General features: G+C 38.4%; 1 protein-coding gene across 6 annotated transcripts in view; it reads right to left on the bottom strand.

Annotated features, from left to right (window-relative positions):
- Window positions 1–5,181: 5,181 nt before the first annotated feature.
- pde1cb (phosphodiesterase 1C, calmodulin-dependent b) overlaps window positions 5,182–26,606 on the bottom strand; it is a 105,730-nt gene continuing 84,305 nt past the window's right edge. For 5 of the 6 annotated variants that reach the window (XM_035908344.2, XM_006792163.3, XM_006792165.3 and 2 more), the window contains 12 exons: window positions 26,490–26,606; window positions 25,898–26,038; window positions 23,949–24,049; window positions 22,420–22,548; window positions 21,852–21,953; window positions 17,007–17,127; window positions 15,395–15,476; window positions 14,374–14,494; window positions 11,916–12,091; window positions 11,184–11,417; window positions 10,119–10,181; window positions 5,182–8,442 (listed from right to left, as the gene is read on the bottom strand). In XM_035908344.2, coding sequence (XP_035764237.2) covers window positions 8,426–8,442; window positions 10,119–10,181; window positions 11,184–11,417; window positions 11,916–12,091; window positions 14,374–14,494; window positions 15,395–15,476; window positions 17,007–17,127; window positions 21,852–21,953; window positions 22,420–22,548; window positions 23,949–24,049; window positions 25,898–26,038; window positions 26,490–26,606 — 1,404 coding nt within the window. In that variant the 3' untranslated portion in view covers window positions 5,182–8,425. The remainder of the gene's footprint in view (window positions 8,443–10,118; window positions 10,182–11,183; window positions 11,418–11,915; window positions 12,092–14,373; window positions 14,495–15,394; window positions 15,477–17,006; window positions 17,128–21,851; window positions 21,954–22,419; window positions 22,549–23,948; window positions 24,050–25,897; window positions 26,039–26,489) is intronic. The other variant, XM_087831267.1, reaches the window with a different exon arrangement.

The following is a 26,606-nucleotide window of genomic DNA, read 5'->3' as shown; positions in this document are numbered from 1 at the left end:
TTGAGCACATTTGAAGACCTAAAACATACAAGTCATGAGCATGACTCCACAGTGCACATGCACAAAGTAAGAAAAGAGTGACAATATGATGAAACAATCACCACAGGATGCACACTCTATTCAGTCACCCTTGACTGGAGTTAATACAGCAAGGAAACCCATTTGCACATTATACTTCCAAGCTGCTTTAATAGAGCAACTACAAAAAACAACAACAGCTCTGTAAATCAATAGTGAGCCAAAACAACAACAGCAGCGGCAAAAATCTCTCAAATCTTACATTTCAGCAGCACCAGATTCCTCAATCAAGCCAAAAATAGGCATTAAAAGCTCTTTAAAATACTGTTGATGGCTTTTGGTTACAGGCAGTCTCCATTCTCATGCCTGGCAACGGTCTTTTATGGCTAGGGACCTAATACAAGATTTCTGTTCTAGTGCAAACACAGTGGCCATGGGCACCAAGGAACAGCTGCCGTATAATTGAATTAACATTCGCCTTCTGCTCCGGCACTCAGCACTGAGCTGAGAACTCATACACATCCCTCCACGAGCTCCATCAACCTGCCCATGAATATGCATGCTACTGGTGATAAATATGCAGTCACGGTGTAATGTTTGTGGAGTTGCCTATATGGTGGATAAAGAGCTATACATGGACTATCTTGGGAGAGTGACACAATATACATCAAGTCCGTTGATCATTTTTAGTACCACAGGCCCTCCGAGGGAGAGAGCTGTGCTGTTGGTGGAGCTGCAGTTTAATTCGAGGTCTAACAGAGACACCTAGTGGACTGTGTATTAGCAAGATACAGTTATTGTCATTTAAACATACAACATACCGCGCACACTCAGTAAATATTAACAATATCGGACAAAGACAAAAATTTCTTTTTTTTCTTTACATGTGTATCGTGTGTATGTAAATCTAAAAAAAAAAGAAGAAGCATTATGATAAAGTTATCTTAAAATGACAATGACAGAACACATGGCATTTAATTTGACATTTTAAAATGGGACATTTAAACACTAAAACAATAGGCACGAGGACATTTCTGAGTGACATATTGTGAAATATTGTGTAACACTCCAAAATGCAGGACTATTGGGAATGTGCATAAAACGACTTGTAAATACATGCTGCTATTGCTCCAGTGCATTCTGGGAGGTTTCCAAACATAGCTACCTTGGCAAACGTAGAATTGCACCTGTGGTAGCTTACCAATTATGTGTACTAACCTGTCACATATAGACTTTATTAGGTACTCCTTGCTTAATTCTTTTTGGCATAGATTCAACAAGGTGCTGCAAACGTTTCTCAGAGAGTTGGGCCCATATTGACATAATAGCAAAACACAGTTGCTGCAGATTTGCAGATCCATGATGCAGATTTTCCGTTAATATGAGCTTTAAGCTTTATGACATAGCCTGTTATCTTGCTAGAAGCAGCCATCAGGAAATGGTTACACTATGGTCGTAAAGGGATGGACATGATCAGCAACAATGCTTGGGTGGTCTGTTGTGTTTAAATAATGCTCAGTTGTTACTAAGAGGCCTGAAGTGTGCCAAGAAAACATCCCCACTCCATTACATCATTTCTCAGCAGCTTCACTCGCTCACTGGATATTTAATATTTAGATTTTCCCAGGAGGGTGGCACGGATGCCCCTCCGGTGGTCCTCCTTGGGCTCTCGCACTCTGGGGCCTCTGGATGTCTGGAGCCTGGATCTCCTCCATGCCTGCTTTATGCCCTGGGGGACAGGACCCCATTACATGGGGAAACCTTTTGAATACCAGCGCACTGATCCACACGGGTGTTCACTGTTCATAGACATAAACTACACCTTTATTGGCTGCTATTTCCAAGCACATTGTCCGCTGTCGGTCCTACGTGCTGCACAACAACATTCAATATTTAGTATTTACTGCTGTTTACACTTAGCTGGATTAACGTGATGGTGTTGTGTTTAGTATGTTGCTCTGTTGTTTTTGCTTGTTTTCTCTTCTTTTTCTCTCAACAGGTGATCCAGGAGATTTTTTTTCTCTTTCTCTTTTTAAGTGCCCTTTCTCACTGACCCTCTTCCCTTCTGTTTTTCTTTTCCTTCATCTTTCTTTCTCCCTTTCCTATCCCTCAGTCATGTCTGTCCCGTCTGTAACAACTGAAAATAAAATAAATAATAACAACAAAGGTCGATCAAATGGACCAATACGGCAAGGCCGTGATGATCCATTTGGCAAAGTAAATCCATTGGGTATCCTTGTTGGTCTAAAGAACCAAATGGGACAGGCAAAAAATAAATAAATAAATAAAAAATTTAGATTTTCAGACTAGTCTGTAAATTCCAGAGGTGGTAGTATGGGAAAATCCTATTTGGCACCAACAACCATGCCAATTTCAATATCACTTAAATCACCTTTCTTCCTCATTCTGATGCCTAAATGCACTGAGTTGCTGCCATGTGATCGGCTCACTGGATACTTGCATTAATCAGTGGTTGAACAGGTGTACCTAATGAAGTGGCTGGTGAGTGTATAAAAGTGCCTGCTGACACCACATAAGAGAAAACATTGCTCAAAGTCTGTTATACACCATCACCTTAATCTAACTAAAGTGTGACTGAACACTGTAAAGAAAATAAAACTTTCTGGCAGAAAACTTTTCCTTTCATACTTTACAAAGTTAACACTCCTAATTTGAGATGCAGATTCTCCTGTATTTTGCAGCTTAAGCCAGATCTGTTATGCTCATCTCAGCTCCACTGTTGGACTTTCTTCCTTAAGTTTTGCATAACTCACGATTTTAAGAATTCCATATTTTATATTGGACTTTGATGAGTTCATCTACCTTATGAATGTACAACATAATTGGCAAATGTATGCACAAAAAGGTTAGTAGTGAATATACTGTTGAAAATATTCATTCAACTTCTTTACTTGGGTTAAAGTAAAAAAGTACAGACTCTGAAAATTTCTGAAAGTGTAAAAGTAAAACATCTTTGGAGCACATTTCTACCAGATATTTTTGTGCAAAGCTAAAATAAAATAATATTAAGGAAATAGAAACTTTTTTCAACTTAAATTCTTATTCTAATGAATGTTGACTGTTTAAACATCTGTCACGTAGAACAAAGAATTTATTTATTTAATAGCTCTTTTTGCTTTTGGCTGTGTTAATACATTTTTGGATGGATGACTTTGTTTCCACACCTTAAAGTGTGGGGTGTGGTGCAGGAACTCCAAGGCTGGTTGTAGTGACTCATTGTGGGGAAATGAATCAATTATTAAAAGTCAGAATAATTTCTGTTGTGAGTGGCAGTAGTTTTTGTGCAGCTGACCTGTGCTGCTGCTCTTGTTGCAGATGTTAAATGAGCTATTGAGGCTCATTTCCAACTCCAACTTAAACAATATAAACTAGTACTAGTACTATAAAAGGTAGAATTCAGTGAATCAGTCATCATCTTAAACTTAATCTGATATCTGTAAACTTTGATCTACGCCAACATTAACCATGAACACCACAAATGAGCTGCACCACCCCAGTACAGTGCCTAACTGTAACTGCAGTAGTGCAAACTAGACAGTGTGGCCTGCATTAGACGTCCTAGTATTTCCCTCCAAACTGAAAAACGCACAGCTAGCATACTTCACTTTGTTTTACAGTGCATCTGACAGAACATAACTTCACCAACACATGTATGGATCTTATGTTTATTAAAAACAAATGCTAAAATTAATAGGGACATTAAATGTAAGCTTTAAATTTCCAGTTCATCAAATATCACTGCAGTTCTTACCTTTAAACACATCCTCTCTTCTTGCTTTTTTGTCCTGTTTTCTTTTTCCATCTCCAATTAAAGTTTTATATATATATATATATATATATATATATATATATACATATATACGTATATATACATATATACGTATATATATATATATATACGTATATATATATATATATATATATATATATATATATATATATATATATATACATACATACATACACAACTGTACCTTTAGCTAACAGACACACTTTATGCCAAGCAGCACAGAAGTATTTAGTACTTAGATAACACTTTATAATATGCCCCACATGCTGTCATCGAGTGTTGCAGTACTTGTACTTTGTTACTTCCCACCTTTACTGTACACAGTATAAAAGCTAGACATAACCTCCATGGTGTCACAAATTAGTGTCTGGACCCGACCACATGGGTCTTTCTGGAGCCAAAAGTACCCATATTGGTATAAGGGGGAGAAACTGTTAATCCTAACAACTTTGGTTAGAAATGTATCTCCATAAACTACAGACACAGACACCGGTGAAATATTAGAAATGTAACTAGCAGGCAAATAAACATTCACTCACCAAAACTAAAATCCTGTCCCAAGTCAATGGACATATCCCAGATAATCCACCTTGCTGGCGACTTGAATGACCCAAATTCAGATAGATTTAAAACTTTATTAATGGCTCTAATTAATTAATGGCTTTTAGTAGTTTACACATCTGCAATGTGGTTTAATCAAAAGAGGAGACAAACTTTCTTAGAGGGTCATGTCTGAAAAGAGATCTGGTGTAAAAATCTACCAAATCAAACATGTGGATCCACTTGCTGTGACATTCTCTTATGCTTATTACCATTTTATTTACAGCAGTATGACCTGAAATGAAAGACTGAGCCCATAAACCCATCAGGAAAGTGTTTGTGCAGGTCAAGTCCAAGTGCTGTTTTCTCATAGGCTTCTATGGGACCAGAAGTCTTTGAAACCAGAAGTTTTGCCCCTGACTGGTAAAAGAAAATGAAAGAAAACAATGCAGGTTTAACACAGATCAGGACTGTTGTCTGTGAGGCCAAAAGCAGCACAGCCCACAAACTGGCTGTTTCACATATTTTTACTGTCCCCTGGTGACAGTAAACAGCTACAACATGTAGATGATGATCTGTAAAGCCATTTATGTGATCATCAACATCCTGTGTCATGTAAGAAAAATTACTTTTATATATTCTAACCCAGTGATTTGAAATTTTCACCATGATTCAGTGATGACTTTTATATATATAACTGCTCCGGTCATTTTCTTGAAAAAGATACTCTTATGTATAAAATATGTAGAGTATCTTTATATCTTTAAAAATGTCAGATGGTGTTTTGCAGAAATGAAGACAGGCAGACATGATCTGAGCCCTTTGAATCAAGATTTATTGATACGGCTGTGCAGTCACAGAGCATGGTGGCACACACGGCCGCCTGGCCGGCATGGGACAGCAACACACACACACGCGCACACACACACGCACACACACTCAGTCAGTCTGTTTATTCAGGGATGTAGTAGAGAGTAGTACAGAACAAAGTGAAATTCAACATCTTTAAAATTATTATTTTTATGTCACCTATCCTTTTTGTCTCAATTTAACTTTGATATTATGAATGCTTTTTATAAAAGCAAACATATCAGGAGTATTGGCCTGATGGAGCATTTAAAACTAATACTAGAATAGATTCAAAATGAATTGTTCACTCAGGTTTACACAGTCCACTGCATCACTTTTTGTTTCTCTCCCACAAACACTCATCTCATCATACTCTCATCAACAGAGAAGATCACAGTGAGGAGATCAGAAAATGCACATTAAGTATTTTGTGGCGGTTTCTCACACACAAAGACGCACGCACACACGCGCGCACACAAATCTTTCAAACCCATCTAACCTCAGTCATTTCAACAGTTTGAGATCAGTCATTATAGAGTGAATCAGACTAAACAAGGAGGGGAAAAAGCATTAAATGAACAACAAATGATTTGTTTCATAGTAAACATTACAAAACACCATGTTCAGAAGTCTTTACATGTCATAACAGCTATGTTTCCTATTATGGTTGGTATAAATTCCTGTTACATATTCATACAGTAGGCTATCACAGTAGCTAGTGGAAGGTAGAGCAAACTACAAGACTGTACATGTGTTGGTCCCTCAGTAGGGCAACTATAATCTGTTTTACCAAGCAGCCTATTGTGAGGATGCAATAAATTTTTCTTTTCAATCTAATTTGGCGAGACTGTTAGAATAGAAATTTACATTTATGAATCTCTTGAATTTTTCTGACTTCAAAGTTGGTGCAAGAAAACATCACAGTGACACAGATAGAGGAGAAACAAAAAAAAGTCCCTACATGTTACAGACGCACGTTTTTGACAATCCATCCTCCAAGACAAAGGAGGAGCAAAACGGTACAATAAAACAACAGAGGGACAACATACGTACGGCACAAAACAGCCAGAATAAACGCGTCTAAATGAAATAGAGCAAAATATGCGATCATAAATACATTACTTCTGCTGACTTTACAGAGACAACGTGTGTTTTTCAACTCTTGAGTGTGTTGGAAGATATTAACTGGTTTGTTTGACTTTAACCGGATCAGCACAGATTAAAATGACATCACAAAATTTTCCTACAGATGAAAGGCGTGAAAACGGAAGTACAGATAGAGGCACACATTCAGTCAGTTGGCCTGATAACCAATGACTCTCTATTTTTTTCTTTTCTTTTGTTTTCCTTTTTTTAGGTAAAAAGCAGCATGTGAAAAACTGCCATACCCCACCAGAGAACTGATGTTCCTGTTACAATGAAAAAAATGAAAGGGGAAAAAGGTAATAACCCCTTTTAGAACGCAGGATAATATATACTATACATATCAGTAGCTGTGTACACATGTATAGTATGCTTACAACTTATTGTAAAAGCCAGCTATATGCCAGGAATTTGACCTTGACACAGTCAATTTGGGAATTTCCACATAAAAGAATGCAAGGAAAATAAAATAAAAGTTCACCATTGTGGAGAAAGCATGTCCATCATACTGCAAATACTGCCGCGATGCTTCTTTTCCTTTCTTCCAATTATACGTATTACATTAATAGTAAAAGCTGAACCTGCATTGCAGTGGTTTAATATGTTACATTTGCACAGTAAGCAATATTTGCATCATCTGTACACAAGATTACAAGCCTTAAAAACCTTGGCAAACAACCAAGAAGCGATACAGGGGGGACTCGTAGCCTCTGATGCATCAGATGGATTCAGCCTGCTAATAGGTGTATGAGCACAAAGTAAACATGTACATTAAACACTACACCCACAACCTAGAAGGTGAAGCTGCTGTTATGTAACTGTGCTGGAAAAGGAAACAAAAATACATATAGAAGATTTTTCAGCAAACAATGTTGACTTTTTGCTACAGCTTTCATTCATGTAAGAAGGCATCGAGAAGAAGACAAACTTTGTGAGGATCTTAACACACATCTAGGGCATGATTCATACGTGACATGAGCAATACAAATTGTTTTACCAAAAAAAAAAGTACTAAAAAGAGAATTTTATATCTTACAAAAACTTGAATGGATTTGCATGTGTGATATGTCTTAAATTGCACAAGAGGCATTCCCATATTTTTTTCAACTGTTATTTTAAACTATGTCAAAAATTGTGGTGGATTGTGGATAGATTTGTACTCCTTCTCCAGACATATACAGACTGTCTAATATATACAGTAAAGAGGACATCAACAATATGTTCCTGACTGCAAGGAGCACAAATGTGTTAAAACTTCACGATGTCTGAGGAAAGCACTACGGAAGTAAACGTGTTCAGGAGGAAAATGAGCCACAACCGGTGGTGAAGATTGCGTGTTAATGTGTCTAAAGTGGCTTCAGTGGCCATAAGAAGCTCCCAACAGGAACTCCCAAATCAAAGGGGAAGAGTGTTTTACGTGAGAATAAAACAGTAGTGCTGTACACCTAGTGCGCTGTACACATGTCCGTATACTGTACATGCTATGTAGCAGATAAGAGTCCCTCTGAATGTGCATTTACTCTGCATTTCAAAACAAGTCTGCATTTTGTCTGTGATTGAAGAATTCAAATATGTGACTGCTTAAAAACACAAAAAAAAGGTTTTCAGTTTTACACCAAACCATGAAGAGAGCTGCTGAGGCAAAGTGAGACTTGTACAATGGCTACGTGTATGTGGCTGAGTGAAACATACTTATTGAACATACTTGGAGAAAAGTAAATCGATGGTATACTTTAAGAAAAAAAGAAAAAAAACACTCTCCCCTGCTCTTATTTTAAGGTCATTAAATCATCTTAGCTGGCTTTATCAGTAAGCAGGAAGAAAAGAATGATGCACGTGAGAGCCTGGGAGCAGAAACGTGATAAAAGCAAAAGAAAAGAAAAAAATGGCTGATTATAAAGACAGGGAAGCAAAGGTGGCTGTTTCTCAGTGTCCTGTAGAGGGCGGCACAGTCCAACTAATGACTCTCTAACGTGAGTCTGAGTTCTCCCATGCAAGATTTAAAGCAGGTTTAAGTTGACAGCAACAGTGACAACAGAGTGGCACTGGTACTCCCCAGCTTACTTACTCCATCACAACCTCTGTTTGGGGGCAAAGAGGAAAGAGATATTAATCATTTAGGGAAATAAATGATATATGTGTCTTATCTTCGAATCAAATATTCACATAATTTTGTGATTCACAAAATTAATAAGTTACCTTATTTCAAGGGAGATACAGTTGTGTGGAAAGTATTTGCCCCCTTGGTGAGTTCTTATTCTTTTTGCATTTCTCACAACTACATGTTTCAGATCACTGAAACAATTTTATTATTAGACAAAGATAACCCAAATAAATGCAAAATGCAGATTTTAAACAATTATTCCATTTATTAAGGGAAAACATTTTATCCACATCTGTGTGAAAAAGTAATTGCTCCCTAAACTGGTTGAGTCGCCTTTGGCAGCAAGAACTGCGATCCAGCATTTGTGATAACTGCCGATGAGTCTCTCACACCACCTTTCGGGAATTTTGACCCACTCCTCCTTGCAGAATTATTTTAATTCAGCCACATTGGAGGGTTTTTGAGCACGAACAGCCTGTTTAAAGTCACGCATCTTAATTTGATATAAGTCCAGAATTTCACTAGGCCACTGCAAAACTTTCATTTTGCTCTTTTCAGCCATTCAGAAGTTGTCTTTCTGGTATGTTTCAAGTGAACTTCAGCTTCAGGGCATGAATTGATGGTTGGATGTTCTCCTTCAGGATTTTTTGGTGGAGAACAGAATTCATGTACAGTACAGTACCATCACTTACAGTAAGTCCTCCAGGTCTTGAAACAGCAAAGAAGCTCCTGAGCATCACACTACCACCATGCTCGACTGTTGGTATGATGTTCTTTTTAAATGCAGTGTTAGTTTTACACAGATGCAACAGGAATAAAACCTTTCAAAAAGTTAAAGTTGGTATTTTTTGGTCGACGGCATTTTTTTCAGTCTCTTTCGTGTTGTTGAATCATGAACACTGACCTTAACTGAGGCAAGTGAGGCCTGCAGTTCTGTAGATGTTGTTTTGGTTTCTTTTGTGACCTCCTGGATGAGTCATTGTTGCTTCTGGGAAGGTTCTATGCTGTTCCATGTTTTCACCATTTGTGGATAATGGCTTTCACTGTGGTTTGCCAAAGTCTGGAAGCCTTAGAAATCACTTTGTAACGCTTTACAGACTAAAAAATGTTTGTGTCTCATCGGTTTCTTTAAATTGTGGCATGACTCCTTTGAGAATCATACCACGGCTCCTTTTTGAGATCTAGCCTACTTCACTTTGACAGTTTCTATTTAAGTGATTTCTTGATTCAGCAGTTCTGGCAGTAATCAGGCCTGATTGTGGGTAGTGAAACTGAACTCTGAATGCTTTCCAAAAAATGTGGTTAATCACAATCATTCATACAATCATGTATGCATACACAATTGTTAAATCATGTACACGTACTACATGTATGGACGTAATTACTGTTTCACATAGTGCCTGGTAAGTTTGGATAGCTTTTTTTCCTCTTAAAAATGAAATAATCATTTAAAAACTGCATTTTGTATCAGGTGGTCTTTGTCCATTATTAAAGTTTTGATAATCTGAAATATTTAAGTCTGAAACAAACAAACAAAAAAAAATCTGGAAGGGGCAAATACTTTCCACAGCCCTGCATACAGACATAGATGGAAATAAAGATATTTCAGTTTTATTTTCTATCAGTAGCTTCAGGCTGCAGGGTTACACTCACCCTCGACTGGTTTGTTTTTGTCTTCTTCACCTTCTGGAGACTCGGCCCCTTCTGACAGCTCTCCTGAAAAAAGAAATGGTTGTGTTACTATTCTGACTTTACTTATACATTTAAAATCAGCATTTAAAAACATGCAATAGTCCTAATGAGTAATTGTAAAATACAGACCCACAGAATGGTCTGTATAACGAAGGCAGCATTAAATTATGTACAATCCCCAAATCTACAGAATTTAATCTGATGGAAAGTTGACAAAAAATATTCCAAACAGAATATTTTGCTCAGTGTAAATGTAATGCTCTGTATAAAGAGATGGAACAAGCTGATAATACTGTCAGAAAAATTGAATATGATAATATTTTAAAACTTGAAGCAAACACTGGGAAAATAAAAATGGGGAAATTTGATGCTCATAAGCTAAAAATATGATTAAAGGAACTTTGCATTTGTTCTCTTTTTTCAAAATTTAAAAAATTGGATAGAAAAAATCCTCCTTCTGTTTCTCATTCTGTTCTAATACAATAACAAACCTGTTCTTGGATTAAAAAGCTACAACAATCCATCAAACTCATTAGTCAGTCCAAGTGACACGTATATTTTAATTTCAGCTTTTCATATGTGCTGATGTGAAGCTTTTTCATCTCAAATGGGATACTGTTCACAGTATCTGGACTTCAGAGTGTTTTGATGAAACGAGACATAAAGATCCCATGATTTGCTTTAAGGGTGGGTAGTTTTTTATTCTGACTTTGAAGGGAGGGATTTGGTCCAGTCTAGTTAGGAATTAACAAATATTTTGTAAACATTCATATGTACTCGGAAGATTTCATTAAAACGTTACATTTTGGAAGTTAATCTAAGACTACACTGATGCACTGATCAATATCAAATTCCATGGAAAAGTTAGCTATGTTCTGCAAACTTTTATGATCACTTAAGCTCCCAGAAAAAGTTTGCATGTCAGTAAACTGTATGTACTGACTGCAACATGTAGAGGATCGGGCCTTAGGTCACGTCTTTTAAAAGCCGGCCATGCTGTGGGATTACATAGTTTAAAGGAAGTACCGTTCTGCAGTGGGGGGCTCTTGTGCGTGGCACTCCCAGGCTGTGCTCCCTGCTCTGTTTTCCCTGTGTTACCATCTGGTGGTGTGCTGACCTCTTCCGACTCGGGCGACTCTCCCTCCAATTTGTCCTCCTTTGGTTCAGGCTGTTCGGACTCTGCTTGGACCTCCTGGGGCTCCATCGATTCTTCCTGCTGTGCTCGCTCCTCTGCTTCCTTTTTAGCTCTTTCCTCTGCTTCTGAGGTAATATGGAGTATGGGAGCAGTTTAGAAATATTCATAACTCCTTATTCTTTACTTTAAATGAGGAAAATTCGAGATGAGGATTAACAAACAGTGATTTTTGTTAACACACAACGCAACTTTGCTGGAGCTGTACTTTGTGGACTTTAAATGTGAGTCTAACATTCTTTCTTTTAGCTCTGTTTTTGGTCTCCACCAACTCACAAGACATATGTAGCTTCAGTCTATTGTTTTTTGTGCTACTGTAGTATGAAGAAAATTAAATACAAATTAATCCACACTGACATACTGATCAGCAGTGGTGTATTATTTCATCATGTCTCAACAGATCATGTTCCCACCAATGCCGTTGTTGTGCAGGCCAGTTAAAACCCCCCTGTGAATAAGTCGAAAGCATTGCAGCTTTTTTAAGCCAATTTCCTGTGGAGAAGGTCATGATCTGTTTGGACAGATCAGTTTTACCATGGCCATAAATCACCATATTTTCACTATACCTTTAGCGGCCTGGGCTTTCCACCTCTCTCTGTTTTGATAAACTTCTTCATTCCACAACGCTTTGAAGTTCTTCATGTCCACCGTCAGGAGAGAGCCCGGGCCCGATGAGCTGCTGTCGGAGCCCATGCTCTTGACACTGTGCCTTTTGCTTTCATCTGAACTAATACTGTTCAGACTGGACAGACAAAAAAGAAAAATGTAAACAAGAGATAAAGTATCTAGAGGTATTCAAGCAGCTCTGAGAGACTGAAATCGAGCCACTTTTACCATCACTGGGCATGTATCTGCTGAAAAGAGGTTAATGCAGTTGCATGGGTGCAGCTGGTGGTGTTTAAGACAATGGAGGCATTAGCATCATTGCACAAGACTGGCTGAAGATTTTAAGGAGTTTTCAAGAACAATTTCTTAACGGAAAAGATGTCAGATATTTCAGTCAAAAAAAAAAACAAAACACATTGCGTAGATCATCTGGTCTTTCATGGGAGATATTGATGAAAGATTGATTATGTAAATCATAACCAAAGTGTAATACCGCAAGCCAGCAAAAGCTGTTTTAAATTAGTAAACCAATGTGCCTACTCAGTGAGCGGCAAAGTGGCAAAACACATACTTGAATTTGTTTCTTTACTTTTACCATCAGCCTGTGTGTGATTCTGTAGTGATATAGAGAAAACAGTTTGGGGAGTTGACAGTAGGAGGAGGTGCCACTGAAAAAGAATACCCCCAGGGCAGCGTAATAAAAAATATACACTCAAAAAAAGTTTAATGCAATCTGGTCTGATGACATCTATTTGCCTGGTATACAGTATTTAGTTTATACCAAGCACATCTTTCTTAACAATTCATTATGTGAATAAATGAACCTTTGATTTTATACATCACAGTTACATTTTACTCAGAATTATTGCTTCATGTTTTTTGAGGGTAAAGAATCGTTGTTTTGAATTTATCTGACCTAGTTCATATCTGTGATTGTGAACTTACTTCAGGTTGGTTCATTTTAACTCTTTGACCTTGCTCTTCCATGTGAATGTACCAGTTGCTGCCATCATATTTGTTAATCATGTCACACTTTGAAAGCTCCTGTTTTTCAAACAAAAGTCGAGCATTTAGAAGGTGCTCATGACTGACTGAACAATGGGACTTTTTATTATAGGCACTAAAAGTCACAGACCTCCAGCTGCAGGGAATTGCAGTTCTACACTGCTGGAAGACCCCTTTTAATGGATCAAAAAAGATATTCCAATTTATTATGTAAGGTACAAGAACGTCAGCTTCCTGCAATTCTTTTAATAGTTGCAGACATTTAATTCAAAGTTACTAATGTCAGTGACGTTAGCTCTAGGAAAAAAAAAATCTATGGGATCTTAAAAGTCAGAAGGAATCTGTCTCTGGGGACCATAAATGTAAAAAGAAATTCTTTTTCAGCTAAAAAAAAACCTTGAGCTTTTAGATTTGTCTGCGTGTTGAAAAAGCAAGGAAGAAGCAGAGGTGGGTAATCATAGGAAGCGAGACAGACATAGTTACAGGTGATTGAAAGCAGCTATAAACGGTGTGAAGAAACAGTCCAAGGAAAATCAAAAGCACCCAGGTGTGTATGTAGACAAAGAGACTGCACAAGTGGCAACACTATCTGAGATTTCCACTCAGTTAGCTTCGACTGGAGGCCCACTGAGTGATGTTAATGACTGCTGTTGAGGAGAACAGGGAGGATGATATTGATGTGCAGGTGCAACAAAAGATGCAGAGCCAGACTCCCCAAGTACTGCTTTATTTTGCAATGAGCCCACTTAACAAAACATAAAGTTTAAACAATTTACAGACTAAAGTTTTTTAATTATCTTTCTCCTTATAGTTTAAATATTATGAACAAAAAAGCAAGCGGAATGTACTTTCTTATTTGGGAGCTTTGAAAGCCTTGCACATACGTGATTGAGTACGAGGCCAGAGGAAAAGTATTGAGCCAATTAATTAAACCAGTGAAGGCAAAATCGCTTCCTTTTGTATCTCGAGAGGCTTTTGTGTATGCCAATCCAGCACCACAGCTCATTCTCGTTCACGGCCAGTGAGGTGAACTCGACTAGCATCCCTAAAATGTCAATTTCAAGGTGTGTAGCTCTGCTTGATGAAAGGTGGAAACATTTCCACGCACAGAAGTGGATTACTCATGGGAGACTCATCTGCTGTTCTCAATACTTCCATTAGATATGCCGTTACTGCAGCAGGGTTGTTGAGGTCTAATCTTGTCATTGAGCAAGTAGTTTCTTGGAAAGGTACACGAGGAGAGAAAACATCAGGTTTTTTTTATTCTTGATCGACGAGACTGGTTGAATAAAATGTAATATGATTTACATACAGTCACCCACTTCCATCTGCTTGGTTTTCCAACTGAGCTGCACAAACAAATCTAAACTTTTTATTCCTAAATAATCTCTGAGAGAAACCACTGCAGCTTACCTTGAGCGTCTGAAACCAGTCAAACCGGAATGGGAGGCCTCCTCAATGAGTGGCGTGACAATGCGCTCCATCATGTCGGTGAGCACAGTAAAGGTTGGCACTACGATGAAGTCTATGAATCCTGGAGATGATGATGTCGGCAAAGGTAATGTTAGCATGTCCGCGGTATATAGTCACAGTCTATTTTGTGCTATTAAAGGTTAAAAAGAAGAAAAGAAGCCCAGAGCAAAAAATAAATAAATCTTTGTAACGTTAATTAGTAAAACGGGCAAACAGCAGTTTGATGTAGTGTGTGATGTAGCTGTAGACTGCACAATGTAATAATTATAGAATAATGACACATTTAGACTGGTTGACTATAAGCCTTCCTTTCTTTTTTGCCACTGGGTAAGAAATCTATCGGGAAAACTAAAGCAATAAAAAACAGAAAGAAGACAGTTCTTTGATTTTTCCAGTTAGTTGGAGGTCTGAAGGACAGAATTAACTAAAAACTACCAGGTAAAAGAAAATATTCCTGTTGGCGAAGAAAATAAAGAAGTCAAGATGCGAGAGTGATAGAACCAAAAGTGAAATAGGAGTGAACCTCAGAGGGAACTCAAAACCTGCCTGCTTATCAGCAAATATTAGCTGCTGTTTCAAAATAGATACCAGTTTCCTATATGATTAGTGTTTCTGTGGAGACAGAATAAAATAGCTTATTTTGGTTTATTTTTATTTTTTTCACACATTTTTCTGATATTTTCTTGTTCAAATGTGGCAGACTTCAATTACTCGAAACAAAAATTAGCTTTTTAAATAATTTATGATGCAAAAAATATCAATAGATTCAGTAATCTTCTGTGAAAACAGTAAGTACACCTTTGGCCTATGTAACCTCTACACTTCTAAACGTGTTCTAGCTAGTTCAAATGTTTGTCCATTCCTCAGTGCAAAATTCCTTCAGTTGCAAGAAGTTTTTCCCAAAAAAAGTGGTGTGCTGTATTGTGCAGATGGTTTATGTGAGGGTGGGGAAGCCTCTCACCGATTTGTGACTGTGCCACCATCGTGGACTTTCGGTCACAGAGTGGAGAGAACGGCAGCCCGAGCTCAGCTTCTTTGTCCCCCTGGAAACACAAGAGCTTCTTAAGTCAAAATCCTCCTGTCTTTGATATTTTTGGGCAAATACGACGCACCCTGCAGACATGCACACACACATCTTTGCCTACGCACTTACCACTGCACACCATATGCTCACACTTCTATCAACAGACCTTGGCTTCGTCTGAGCCCCTCCCCGAGTGCGTTTGGGCCGCAAATGTGTTTCATTTTCTCCTCTGTTTTGTCACAAACAGATGAGATGTGGAGTCGGGAGGCAATGTTCTTTGGAGAGGCTATTTATCGGCAATTCGTATCCCCGGAGACAAAAGGCTCGTGAAAGCAACCACAATAACAATAGCACTGATAATGGGAACAATGTGGATTAATAATGGACGAGATTTAAGCAGTGTGGCACCATTTAAACGTCTGTCCTTCTTTATGAGATTTACAATTACGCCATTTATTATTTATAGCATAAATTCATTGTCACGCTGTACATTTTAATCTTCTATGGAGCACGTTGTTCTTTTTAAAAACACATTTGCTGGTGTGACTGCATATTTCTCTTGTTGGTAGTGTTTTGCAACAGCTTCACATTAACAGCATTATTTCCCAATATTATTATTTCATTTTTTTATGTTACACTCACATGAAGTGTGAAACACACTTCATGTGAGTGTGACTGAATAAATCGCTTTTGTTGACAAAGCACCCAAAAACTAATACAACGCACCGGCGACAAAGATGAGCAATGACTAAAACCAAAAGATAAATAAACTGCATTTCAAATCATGTGTTTCATCTATCAGCAAGAAATCTGAAGATATTATTTCCAATGCCTTCCAATGCCTCTCTTCAACCTCATGTCTTCATGAAGGCTCTGTTGGACTGCGCAGTAGCACCTCAGAAATTTTCAATCTCACGCCAGCATTTAAAAGTCGATAAATCTTGCATGCTAGATATTCAATTCACCTCTAGGTGCTTGATATTGTAAGGTAAAGAACCTACAATAATACAGAGAAAACCCCAACAATCAGACAACCCCCTGTGAACAAGAACAAGGCAACAGTGGGAAGGAAAAACTCCCTTTTAATAAGAAGACTCTGAGAGGTGAATCCATCTGTCGCAATCCGCTGGGCATAAGGGGAGGGAAGATATCATTTTTAATGTATAACACCTTAGATGTTTTTTTTTAATCAATAAATTAATTCAGCAAATTTAACAGGTGTCAGTTTGTCAAAATATAATCAAAGCTATAAAAAAACTCAAACATAGATAGCTACATGTGGCTTATTGATCATGGCAACAATATATTTCTGATTTATGACCCTGAATTCCAGAATTTCATGAAATTGGAGAGCATGATCTTCCCCCAAAGGCTTGATTAGTTCTCAGCATGACTACCTAGTAAACTGCCAGCTGAGGGTAAATTTGACCTTTGTGTCTGAGATCAACTGAAAAGCATGCCATGTTCTCTCTGCATTTAAACCACCACTAAACCATACACTGTACCACCATCATCCAACATGTTACTCTGACGTAACAGAGGAACTCACCTGTCTGAAGAACTCCTCTAGTAGGGAGGTGGTCCAACGATGGTGCAGGTCCCAAGTCTTGGCCGGGTGGCTGATGTCTGCTGTGTGCAGCAGCAGGGACAGTGCCTTTGGCTTGTCGATGCTAAGAGAGAGAAGACAGGCAGTTTTAAAAATTGCCATCATGGCTGTTTTCTTGAAAAGTCTAATGGTTTATGTTTTGTTTGTGTGTTTTTATAAATGAAAAAAGAAGCTATTGTTAAAGAAAAAACAAAATGATAGAAGGAAAGAAGGACAAATCACCATTTGCGATGCAGCTAATTGATTTTGGAGGTATCATGATAAACTGTATTGACTGAGATCATTTTTGTGTTTCTGGCTTTAAAAAATGAATGTGAGTCAGAAATACTTTATCTGCCAAGTTCAGAACCAGCTTCAGGTTTTGCCAAAAACCTGACAAAAAATAAAAAATAAAAGTTGTTACAAAGACATTGCAGATTAATCTTGGATAAGATTAATGAAAGACCCCAGAAAAGATGCAAGAAAATGCCAATAACGGTAAGTATCCCTGGCACAGCTGCACAAGAGTCTACAGCTGTCCAGAAATGAGTCTGTACAAGGAATTCAGTCTAAGTGACAGGTTAGCTTTTTATTGTCTTTTATGTCTTACTGCACATTCACTGGCTTGAGTTTAGTTTTTTGTCCCCAGTCACTTAGAATATTAAACAAACACTATTCCAACATGACAGCAAGACAGCAAAACTGGTTTTGTTTTCACTTTGGGAGTCTTCAAGTGTGTGTATGTGTGTGTCTGTGTGTGTGTGTGTGCGTGTGCAATCATAACATAACGAGGTCCTGGAGACACCAACTGTAGTGAGAACTACTACAAAGGCGGCTGTGAGGAGTGTGGCAGGTGTTTAAACAGTATGACTGCATATGTTGTTTAAACTTAGATTATTTACTAAATGCGATAACATAGTTGGTATTGTTTGCACATTGTGGGTCTGTGTGTGATCCTGGACAGAACAAATGTAGCATGATCCAGAAAGCCAGTAGTCTGTAGTTGATTTGAGTTTTTATGTCTTTCCACACGTGCAGTCACAAAGATTTACAGATATTGGCTTGAAATCAAAATAACGGCCAATTCAGTGATGACTGTGTTGGTCACACTTTTGTGACACCAGTTCTTAGATCACAAAGACATAATTGTGGGTATCACAGTAACATATAGTACAATACATACAATACATGTATAATTTCGTATTTATAACTATCTTAAATCTAATTTTCAATACTCAAAAAGATGAAATGCACTATTTTCATTACAGTAAGGAACCCCCTACCTCCAGCACTATGTGTCTATCTGTATATTCTTCCATCCAGCCATCCAAAAGTCCTCTTCATTCATATTACTTCCACATTAAAACACAGTATGAAGATCTTAGCTCGCTACCTAATATCAAAATCTCATGGTAAACGGACTGAATCATGAACAGACAGTGTTGGGGAGTAACGGAATACATGTACCGCCGTTACATATTTAAAATACAAAATATGAGTAACTGTATTCCGTTACAGGTACCGTTTAAAAAGGTGGTATTTAGATTACAGTTACTTTGTTGAAATAAATGGATTACACGGTGGTACTTTCCTGTTTCATATTGTGGCGGGTCAGGACTGTTTCGGTTTTGTTTGACAGCTACGTTCTAGGTGGCAGCGTTGCGGTTGCCATGGTTACAGGGTGACGCTCTCGCTCTGCGTGTTTCCTGGGTGAGAGAGCGCCTTTTTATTGTTGTTGTTGTTGTGCTAAGCTAATAGGCAGAATGCAGAATGTAATAGTAAAGCTATTTTTCGGCTACGAGCCCGACACGGAACCCATATTAGTCAGAGGTCCCTTAACTACGGTTCGGGGCCACGGACCTTCAGTAATAGTAATAAATCACACAGCAATAGTACATTCATGTAGTTGTAAAATATGCATGATAATATGTTAAGTAATCCAAAGTATTCAGAATACGTTATACATTATGTACGTATACGTTATCTCATTGAGTAACGTAACGGAATACGTTACAGAATACATTTTAGGGCATGTATTCTGTATTCTGTAATGGAATACATTTTAAAAGTAACCTTCCCAACACTGTGAACAGACGCATATAGAAAAAAGGCAGTCACATGAAAATGCAGGCACAATAATACATGCATAGCAGAGGTTAAACAGAGGTGAAAAAGACTAGCTCACGTTTTTCCCCTCATTCCATTTGTGGCAGATTGGGTCTTAAAGTGCACTCTAAGCAGGCCTGCAGCAGTCTGGTTTGAATTACTTCACATTAGAGTCTATTCAGCATCACAGCTCCCTGCAGACTGCAATCTCTTATTTTGGTGCATGCTTGCGTGTGTGCGTGTGTGTGTGAGCACCCAATACTCTCCCTTGACGATTACCTTCAGGTCAGCAATTTTCAAGTTATATTCACAAATACAGGGAACACAATATTGTTGATACCAATATATATTTTTAGGAAGCCACTTATCTACATATCAGTGCTTTCTGAGAAATTTTCAGATAAGTGCTCGGCATTATCACGGTGAAAAGAATATCCTGAAGGTCAACATGTTTCTTGTCAATGCAGCAGCTGCATCAGCACTGATGAGTCATCACATCGCATGATAGTTTGCTTGATAGTGTTTTTATTTCTGTATGCACGCTTCAGCTCAGTGTCTGCATGTACAACAGTTATCGGTCACTGCAGTCGTGTTAGGGTGCTTAAAGTGCTTAAAAAGATGCACACCATTAATGCACTTAAAAATACCAACAGAGTATTATGTAGAACTTCTAAATGAATCAGGCACATATCTAACGTCATTCACTACCATTTAGTTTAAGCAAAGCAGGGCCTAAACTTTGTTTTTTATATAGATTCGCTGCAAGAATTTTAAAGAGAAACAACGTTGTAGCCATTCTCCCTCTAGGATAACATTAAGAACCACCTCAGCATAATTTGCCATCCATATTTTTTATGTATGGGTCTTTTCTCTGCACTGGTTCACAGCTCAGTGGCTCGAGTCATTCTTTACTCAGGAACTGCAGCCTGATATTGACTGTCAGAGGTACAAACCTAAGGTGTCCATTGCAGTGAGATTGGCTATTAAACAGGCCTTTATATACAACACCTTTAGTACGACATCCACATAATATCCGACCAAGCCTATGTGAGAACAGAGCTGGCAAATATCTACTGAATTCACAGGGAGCCAAAAGGCGTCACGTGTCCTTCCTCTTGCACAGTCTCTCCAAACAGTTCCCTTTGCCTTAAGCAAACAGAGTATTTGCAGTACTGAGAACGCATCTTAAGTGCACAGTCTTGCTGAAAAAGGGCAACTCCTGACATTTTCCTACTTTATTCTCTGGATATTTTCCAGAGTTAAAAACCTAAAAAACAGCGTCTTTGCAAGGTCACTTGCTAGCTGTAGCCTACTTTGGCTCCCACTTCGCCTCATTAACACTAAATCACATCTGTTACCAATTGATGTTGTTTGTATGGGTTCAACATAAATAAATAAAAAATACACAAGAGATTACATGGTAGCCTTCTTGACAAGTTTACTTCATTTTGTAGTCTGTATTAAATTTTGGGAACGAACTTATGAAAGTTTATCCCATAAGTGACTTTGTTTTAATTTTACTCTTTTCCTTTTTTTTATGATTATTCCATTCTGGGATGAAATGGTGTACCATTTATTTTCCCTAGTTTGTGTCAGTTAGGCATCCCTGTGGCATAATAAGAGATAAGAATATAAAATGTGAACATCAGCGGTTCACAACAGCCAAGTCAGTCTGTGAGAGAACCAGCTCTGTTAGATACTTTAGTTTTTGTTTTCTACTATCGGGGACATTATCCTGCTTGGGAGGAAGCTTCCATCAGATAGTGTGTAACAATGTTTGTGGCTGGTGCATGTAAGAATAACATCCACATGAATGCCAGGATTCAAGGATTCCCAGGGGAACATTGCAAGGTAGAGAGATAAAGAGTGTTATTCCCTCATTGTTTCTGGGTGATGTTACTGATAATTTCTCTTCTTGTCTTCCTCTTGTCTAAATTGTTTAAGAGAGGAAAAAGTTGAGAAGTTCCTTTTTTTCCTTTTCTTTTTCCATTTTTGACTCTGCTCATATTTTCTGCTGTGCAAAGGATTTCTGATATTCTTTACCAAAGTATAACGCCCAGAGAATATTAGCGACTGTAAAGTGTGAGGGAGCATTAATGCTAAAGAATACAAGCTGCAGAACAATAATTCTGTCAAAGGAAGTGCTATATTTTTTTCCTGTGAAAACGAAACATTTTCCGCTAGCTCATCAGCAGTAGCAAAAGGACGGCATGCCAACAAACCTGCCAGCAATTTCTGGCAGCGGCTCTTTTTTTTAGCCACAGTGTGTAAATAAATTTCACCCTGCCAAATCTGGTGTGACTACACCGTAACTCTGTTGCAGACGTCCAGCACAGAGAAACAAGCTGCGTTTGTGCCTGAGAGGCACCGTGGTAATTCTCTGCTGAATACCTGCACTGTGTAATGCGCAACATTTGGTACTATTTGGCAGCAAATGACTCGTTGAATTTAATTTTTTTATGTTGAGTAAACAACACCTGAGCAACAGAAATCCTCCCTTGTTTTTCATTCCAGAGGTCCACCTGATATAAAACAGGCCCGTTTATTGTGTTTCTCTCCAAGTGCCTCCTCCGGGGCAGGATTAATTAGGTTGTAAATGGCAGGTGGTTAGTAAATGGTGGCTGATAGCGGGGATAATGGGTATGTAAATTGCAGGGGCAAGGGCGCACATTATAAACTGTAATGAAGGAAATGGCAACTGACCCCTCTGGTTGTTGTAGGAAGTTCTTCATGGCCTTAACTTGCTGGAAGTGGCAGGACATGTCTGTAGCCAGCACCATTTCCACTACTAAAGCCCGCAGCTCTCTAGATGAAAAAAGGAGAGAAAACGTGAGCCATGTGCAGCATAAAAAATGGTCAAACCTGCGGCTAATAAAAGCTGACTTAATTTGAAGTCTTTGTAATTAGATGAAGGCGGTTTTTGAGAACTATTTATATCTGATTTGACAGTAGCTTATGCTGTATGTAATCAGATTAGAGCTGTCTTCATATAACAGTTCCATTTCTATAAAGTTGTTGAGCCTTGAAGGTAATCCAGCTTTGGTGATTTTGACTCTGTGTTTCTACTGTGTATAAGTAGCCTGGAAAAACAGGAGCTCAGTTTACTTTGAGTAGATGTTCATTGTGAGACTGCTTGACCTGTGCGCTCTGCTTGGTTTTATTCATGCTTCGTCTGTTCTCATGTGATATTTTTACATCTGCCTTTTAATCCCCTTTGCTGTCACTCACCTATCCTGCACCCTTCCTATCATTCTCTGTCTGTGTTACTGACCTCCAGTCATCCTTAGAGAGGTTGTAGAGGATGTTCATTTCATCGTCGTCCTGCAGCAGGCGATAGGCTGCGCTGACATGATGACTCTCCAATACTGAACGATCATTATACAGGATAGCTGTGTCTGACCTGTCAGTCCAAAAGAAAGAAAACTCTTTTCTTGGTCTATTGCAGGGAAATCAAACAGCTCAGAAAACACATGGGGGATCCACAGATGTTACTAAATCCTTTAAACATTTTTGCAGATGCTAGTCAAAATCAAAGATCCAAATTGGTTGCCTACTTGAGATTCATTTAGCTGCTTCTGTTTTACTTTAGTTCAAAAACTGTAGCTTGATGACACAATAAAGAGTGCTGTGCTCAAAACACTGAGTGCACAACAAAGCTGTTGCTGCAGTCTGGCAACTAGTGAAAGATCTGACACATTTCTTTTCTGGCAAATACATCTGACATGGTCAAAGACTAAAATTTGGTTGAACTCTCACCTGCCAAATGCAACAGAAAAACAATGAAAAGAATAAACAGAAAAAATAAAGAAATAACATGTGGAGGGTATTATTTACTTAAACCTGCATCAAAGTTAACTTTTTTTTTTTTTTTTTAAATCATTATTTATTGAAAGGCTAAGGAACACTGACTCTTCTAAGGTTCTAAATCAAAATGAATAAAATAAAGTTCATGCATCCTAAAAATAGGAGGGCACTGGTCAAAAGAAATCTTATTTTTTTTCTCATAATAATAGATTTTAATTGTTGTGTTATGTGAAATGCCAAAAAAGTTTCAAAGGACTCTGCTCCTGTGAAAATGTAAGTACACCTCCATGATTTTAGCCAGATGGGCCCATATTTCGCCTTAAAATGTCCTGTGGATAAAAAACAAACCCAAATTATCACCCCTCTGCCACCATGCTTGACAGCTAGTATGAAGTGTTTTGTCATGATATGCTGTGTTTTCATGAAATGTGACACTCTGCATCGTGGTCAGACATCTCCACCTTGGTCTCATCTGTCCAAAGAACACTTTTCCAGATGTTTTTGGGTTTGTTCAGGCCCAAAAAGAGAAGAGGTTTTCTCCTGGCAACCACCTAAATGCTTTAGACCTGTAAGCTGCCAAAACGTCTGCTTTTACAGAGATGGTCACAGTTGCTGATGATCAATTAATCAAATGCATTTTATTATCAGCACCTGTCTGCTACTTATCTTAAGTCCTATAGAAGCTGTAATGCTGTACTTAGTTTTTCATAGCTGTATATAGAGTCCTGTGAATTGTTTTTCCTTTTTTTCCAAATGATGGTAAATGTTTTTCTTTCAAGTTGACAAGAGTGAAAAATGCTGAGCAATTCCTTGTTTTGTAGAACAGATATTTTTTCAAGAGGATGGGTTTTGGAGTTCATCTGGACTCCCGACCAGCCCCAGTGTTATTACTGCACTGCAGGCGATCACAGTGTGATTGTAAAGCCCTCTTGCTGCAAATGAAAACATTGATCGGGCGAGTCAGTGCCATGCATTTATGATTTAATGATCCATTACCTTGTCTGAATGTGGAAGTTGTTTGTGGTCCCCGTGTGCTCGTAGTCATGCACCGCCGCCGCAAAGATCATGGCAAAGATCTCAAGCTCAGTCAACCAATGCTGGAGGCAAAAGAAGAAGAAAAGAGGAGGACAAGGGAGCGAGGGAAAAGGAGGGGTGAGGTAAGGATGATGATGAGGAGGGCATTAAGACGGATATATAAGAGGGAACGGTGTTCAGGAGAAGAGGTAACGAGATGGAAAAGACAGACGTTGACAGTAAAAAGGACGTGGGGAAAGTAATGAAAAGAAGAGGAAAGAATGGACAAAAATTAGAGAAGAGAGATGAGAAGCCAGTGAATTGAAAAAAGAGAGACGCAGGGAATAGAACATCAAGCCATAAAAATGTAGAGGCGAAAAGTGATATAAAAGATCCAGAGAAGTATGCGGCATGAGAAATACATTACCGTCGGGGATGAAAGGAAACAAATGGGAAGAAGGAGATAGAGGAAAAGGTTAGGAAAGCAAAAAAGAAACTTCAGATAAGACAAGCTCTATTGAAAATTGCATTTTAAACTGTCACTTCATCACTTCTGGTTTCAGTTTCTCTGTGAAGGTCTGTCAATCTGCTTTGTTCCACATATGTCACCAAATATTACAAAAAAACCCCACAAGTCTCTTTTTTAAGTTTACTATAAGTTTAGTGTCACAAGGTGAGACTACACATCACACCTTCCTATGTGTGTTTTTGGGGCATGTTGTAGCTGTTTGATGTGCGACTCATGATTACAGCAAAGAAGATAATGTCAGTGCAGCAGCACACTGTTGCAGGAATGGTTTGAGATAATCTTATTTAATTTCTGGCTGAGATGTCAGTGAGGAAGATCGATAACAACTCTTCAATATATAATTATTTAGTTAATATTATTGGTGGATTTGTGGATTATTTTTTCAGAGAATCAATCATTAGTTTCATCTATAAAATCTAAAATCTGATCTGTAATCAGCACACTGTAATCAGGGCTTTTTCCCCTCTCTAAGATGTGCATGCATCTGAGTGCCCTCACATACACAGAGTGGGCATTTAGCTCAGGAAGCCCAGTCGATATTGGTGACTAATCAACAGTGGGGGGTGGAGGAGTCATTAAAAACAGGGTGGGTGCATGATGGCTGATCCACCACTCACTGTATTTCCTCATGGGTCTGCTTTATGAATGATCTGTTGATTGTTGATTTAATGGAGTCTGGAGGGCCTGCAAAATGATAGATGTCCTTCTCCTGCTCTCCAAGGAGCCTGTGGTTCTAGCAGTAATGTGGTTTCCTCCGCAAGGCACTGCCCAGAGAAACATACCATGTCGACAGCTGTCGCAGCCACCTTATTAAGGTGATTAAATAAAAACACTGGAAGCGGGGGCAGCCGGCTGGTTAGGGACTTTGAACTCAGGCTAGTGTTTTTTATTCCTTTTTTGAATAAATGCTGCATCAGAAATGCCCTAAAGTCACCTCGGTGCAAAGAAGTGAAATATAGGTCACCTGATAGTAAAAAGAGCAAAAGCAGCAAAATCTATGGAGCAGCAATGATATACCCAGGAAAAAAAGGCAAGAGGTAATATTTTATTTTATATTCGGTGCCTATTCCTTAGATGTTTTCAACCTTCCTAGAATTAATTTTGGCTGTTGTTTGTTTTTTTGTCTAAAAAGATGGTTCATGGATTCTTCAGGCTAAAAAAAGCCATATTTAAAAGCTGAATGTCAGGCAAAGCTGCAATTAGGCTGACAGAGATGTTCTGAATACCATGTGGATAAAATCCCCTCACTTTCACAGACTAAGCTTCGATCCCGTGAGCTTGCTTTCTTGGAACTAAACCAAGATGGTCAACAGTTTTTTTTTTTTTGCTTGTTTCTTTTTAGCAGGTTACTGTATGTATGTGTATAACATTATGTTACCTAACTTGTCCATGTCTTACTCACCACCATGCCAGTCTTGAGTAGCAAGTAGTGCACAGTCTGTGTGACATCAGCAGCATGAATCAGGTTGTGGTAGGGGTTTTTATGTTTGCTGTATCCGACCTCAAGGGCCTCAACAAATGACACCACCGCAGAGATTGGGATCTGACATTAGACAAAACAACAAGAAAATGTAAAGAGGAAACCCTTCTCCAAGATATCTGGTGACTTGAATGATGTGCGCACAACATCTAAAACGACTGTCCTAAACTAATGAACTATTTCAGAGTGCAGTTACATATTCATAGGTGCTTCATTGCCCACGTCATTTACACACTGAGATGATGTCACTTCAAGAAGTGTCCTCACCTCAAAGACACTATGGAAAATGAGCTCCTGTACTATCAGTTGAGATGAAATGCGGCCAGCCCCCTTCATACAATGATTAAAATACAGTGAGATAAACTTATTCTAAGGTGGAGAGGAGAGTGTGCCCACATCCATCAAATAAGGAACAGTGAAGATTCTTACTCATACTGAATAGTTTTTCTTGTTTTAATGGCATAAACCACCACATATCAGTTTCAGGTGGTACATTATTTCCTTGGGGCTTTACCTTGAAACGACTAATGAGGTCATATCTTGTGAGCAGCTCGTAGAATATGAATTTAAGTGCGTGGTCACCACTGGCCTCATTCAGAGCGAAGACATCAAACGACCACTTGTCAACATT

The sequence above is a fragment of the Neolamprologus brichardi genome, chromosome 18 (genome assembly GCF_056152115.1).
Source record: "Neolamprologus brichardi isolate AB-2024 chromosome 18, ASM5615211v1, whole genome shotgun sequence".
Lineage (NCBI taxonomy): Eukaryota > Metazoa > Chordata > Actinopteri > Cichliformes > Cichlidae > Neolamprologus > Neolamprologus brichardi.
The sequence above is the reverse complement of the archived record's forward strand: the minus strand, read 5'-3'. Positions and strand labels throughout refer to the sequence as shown.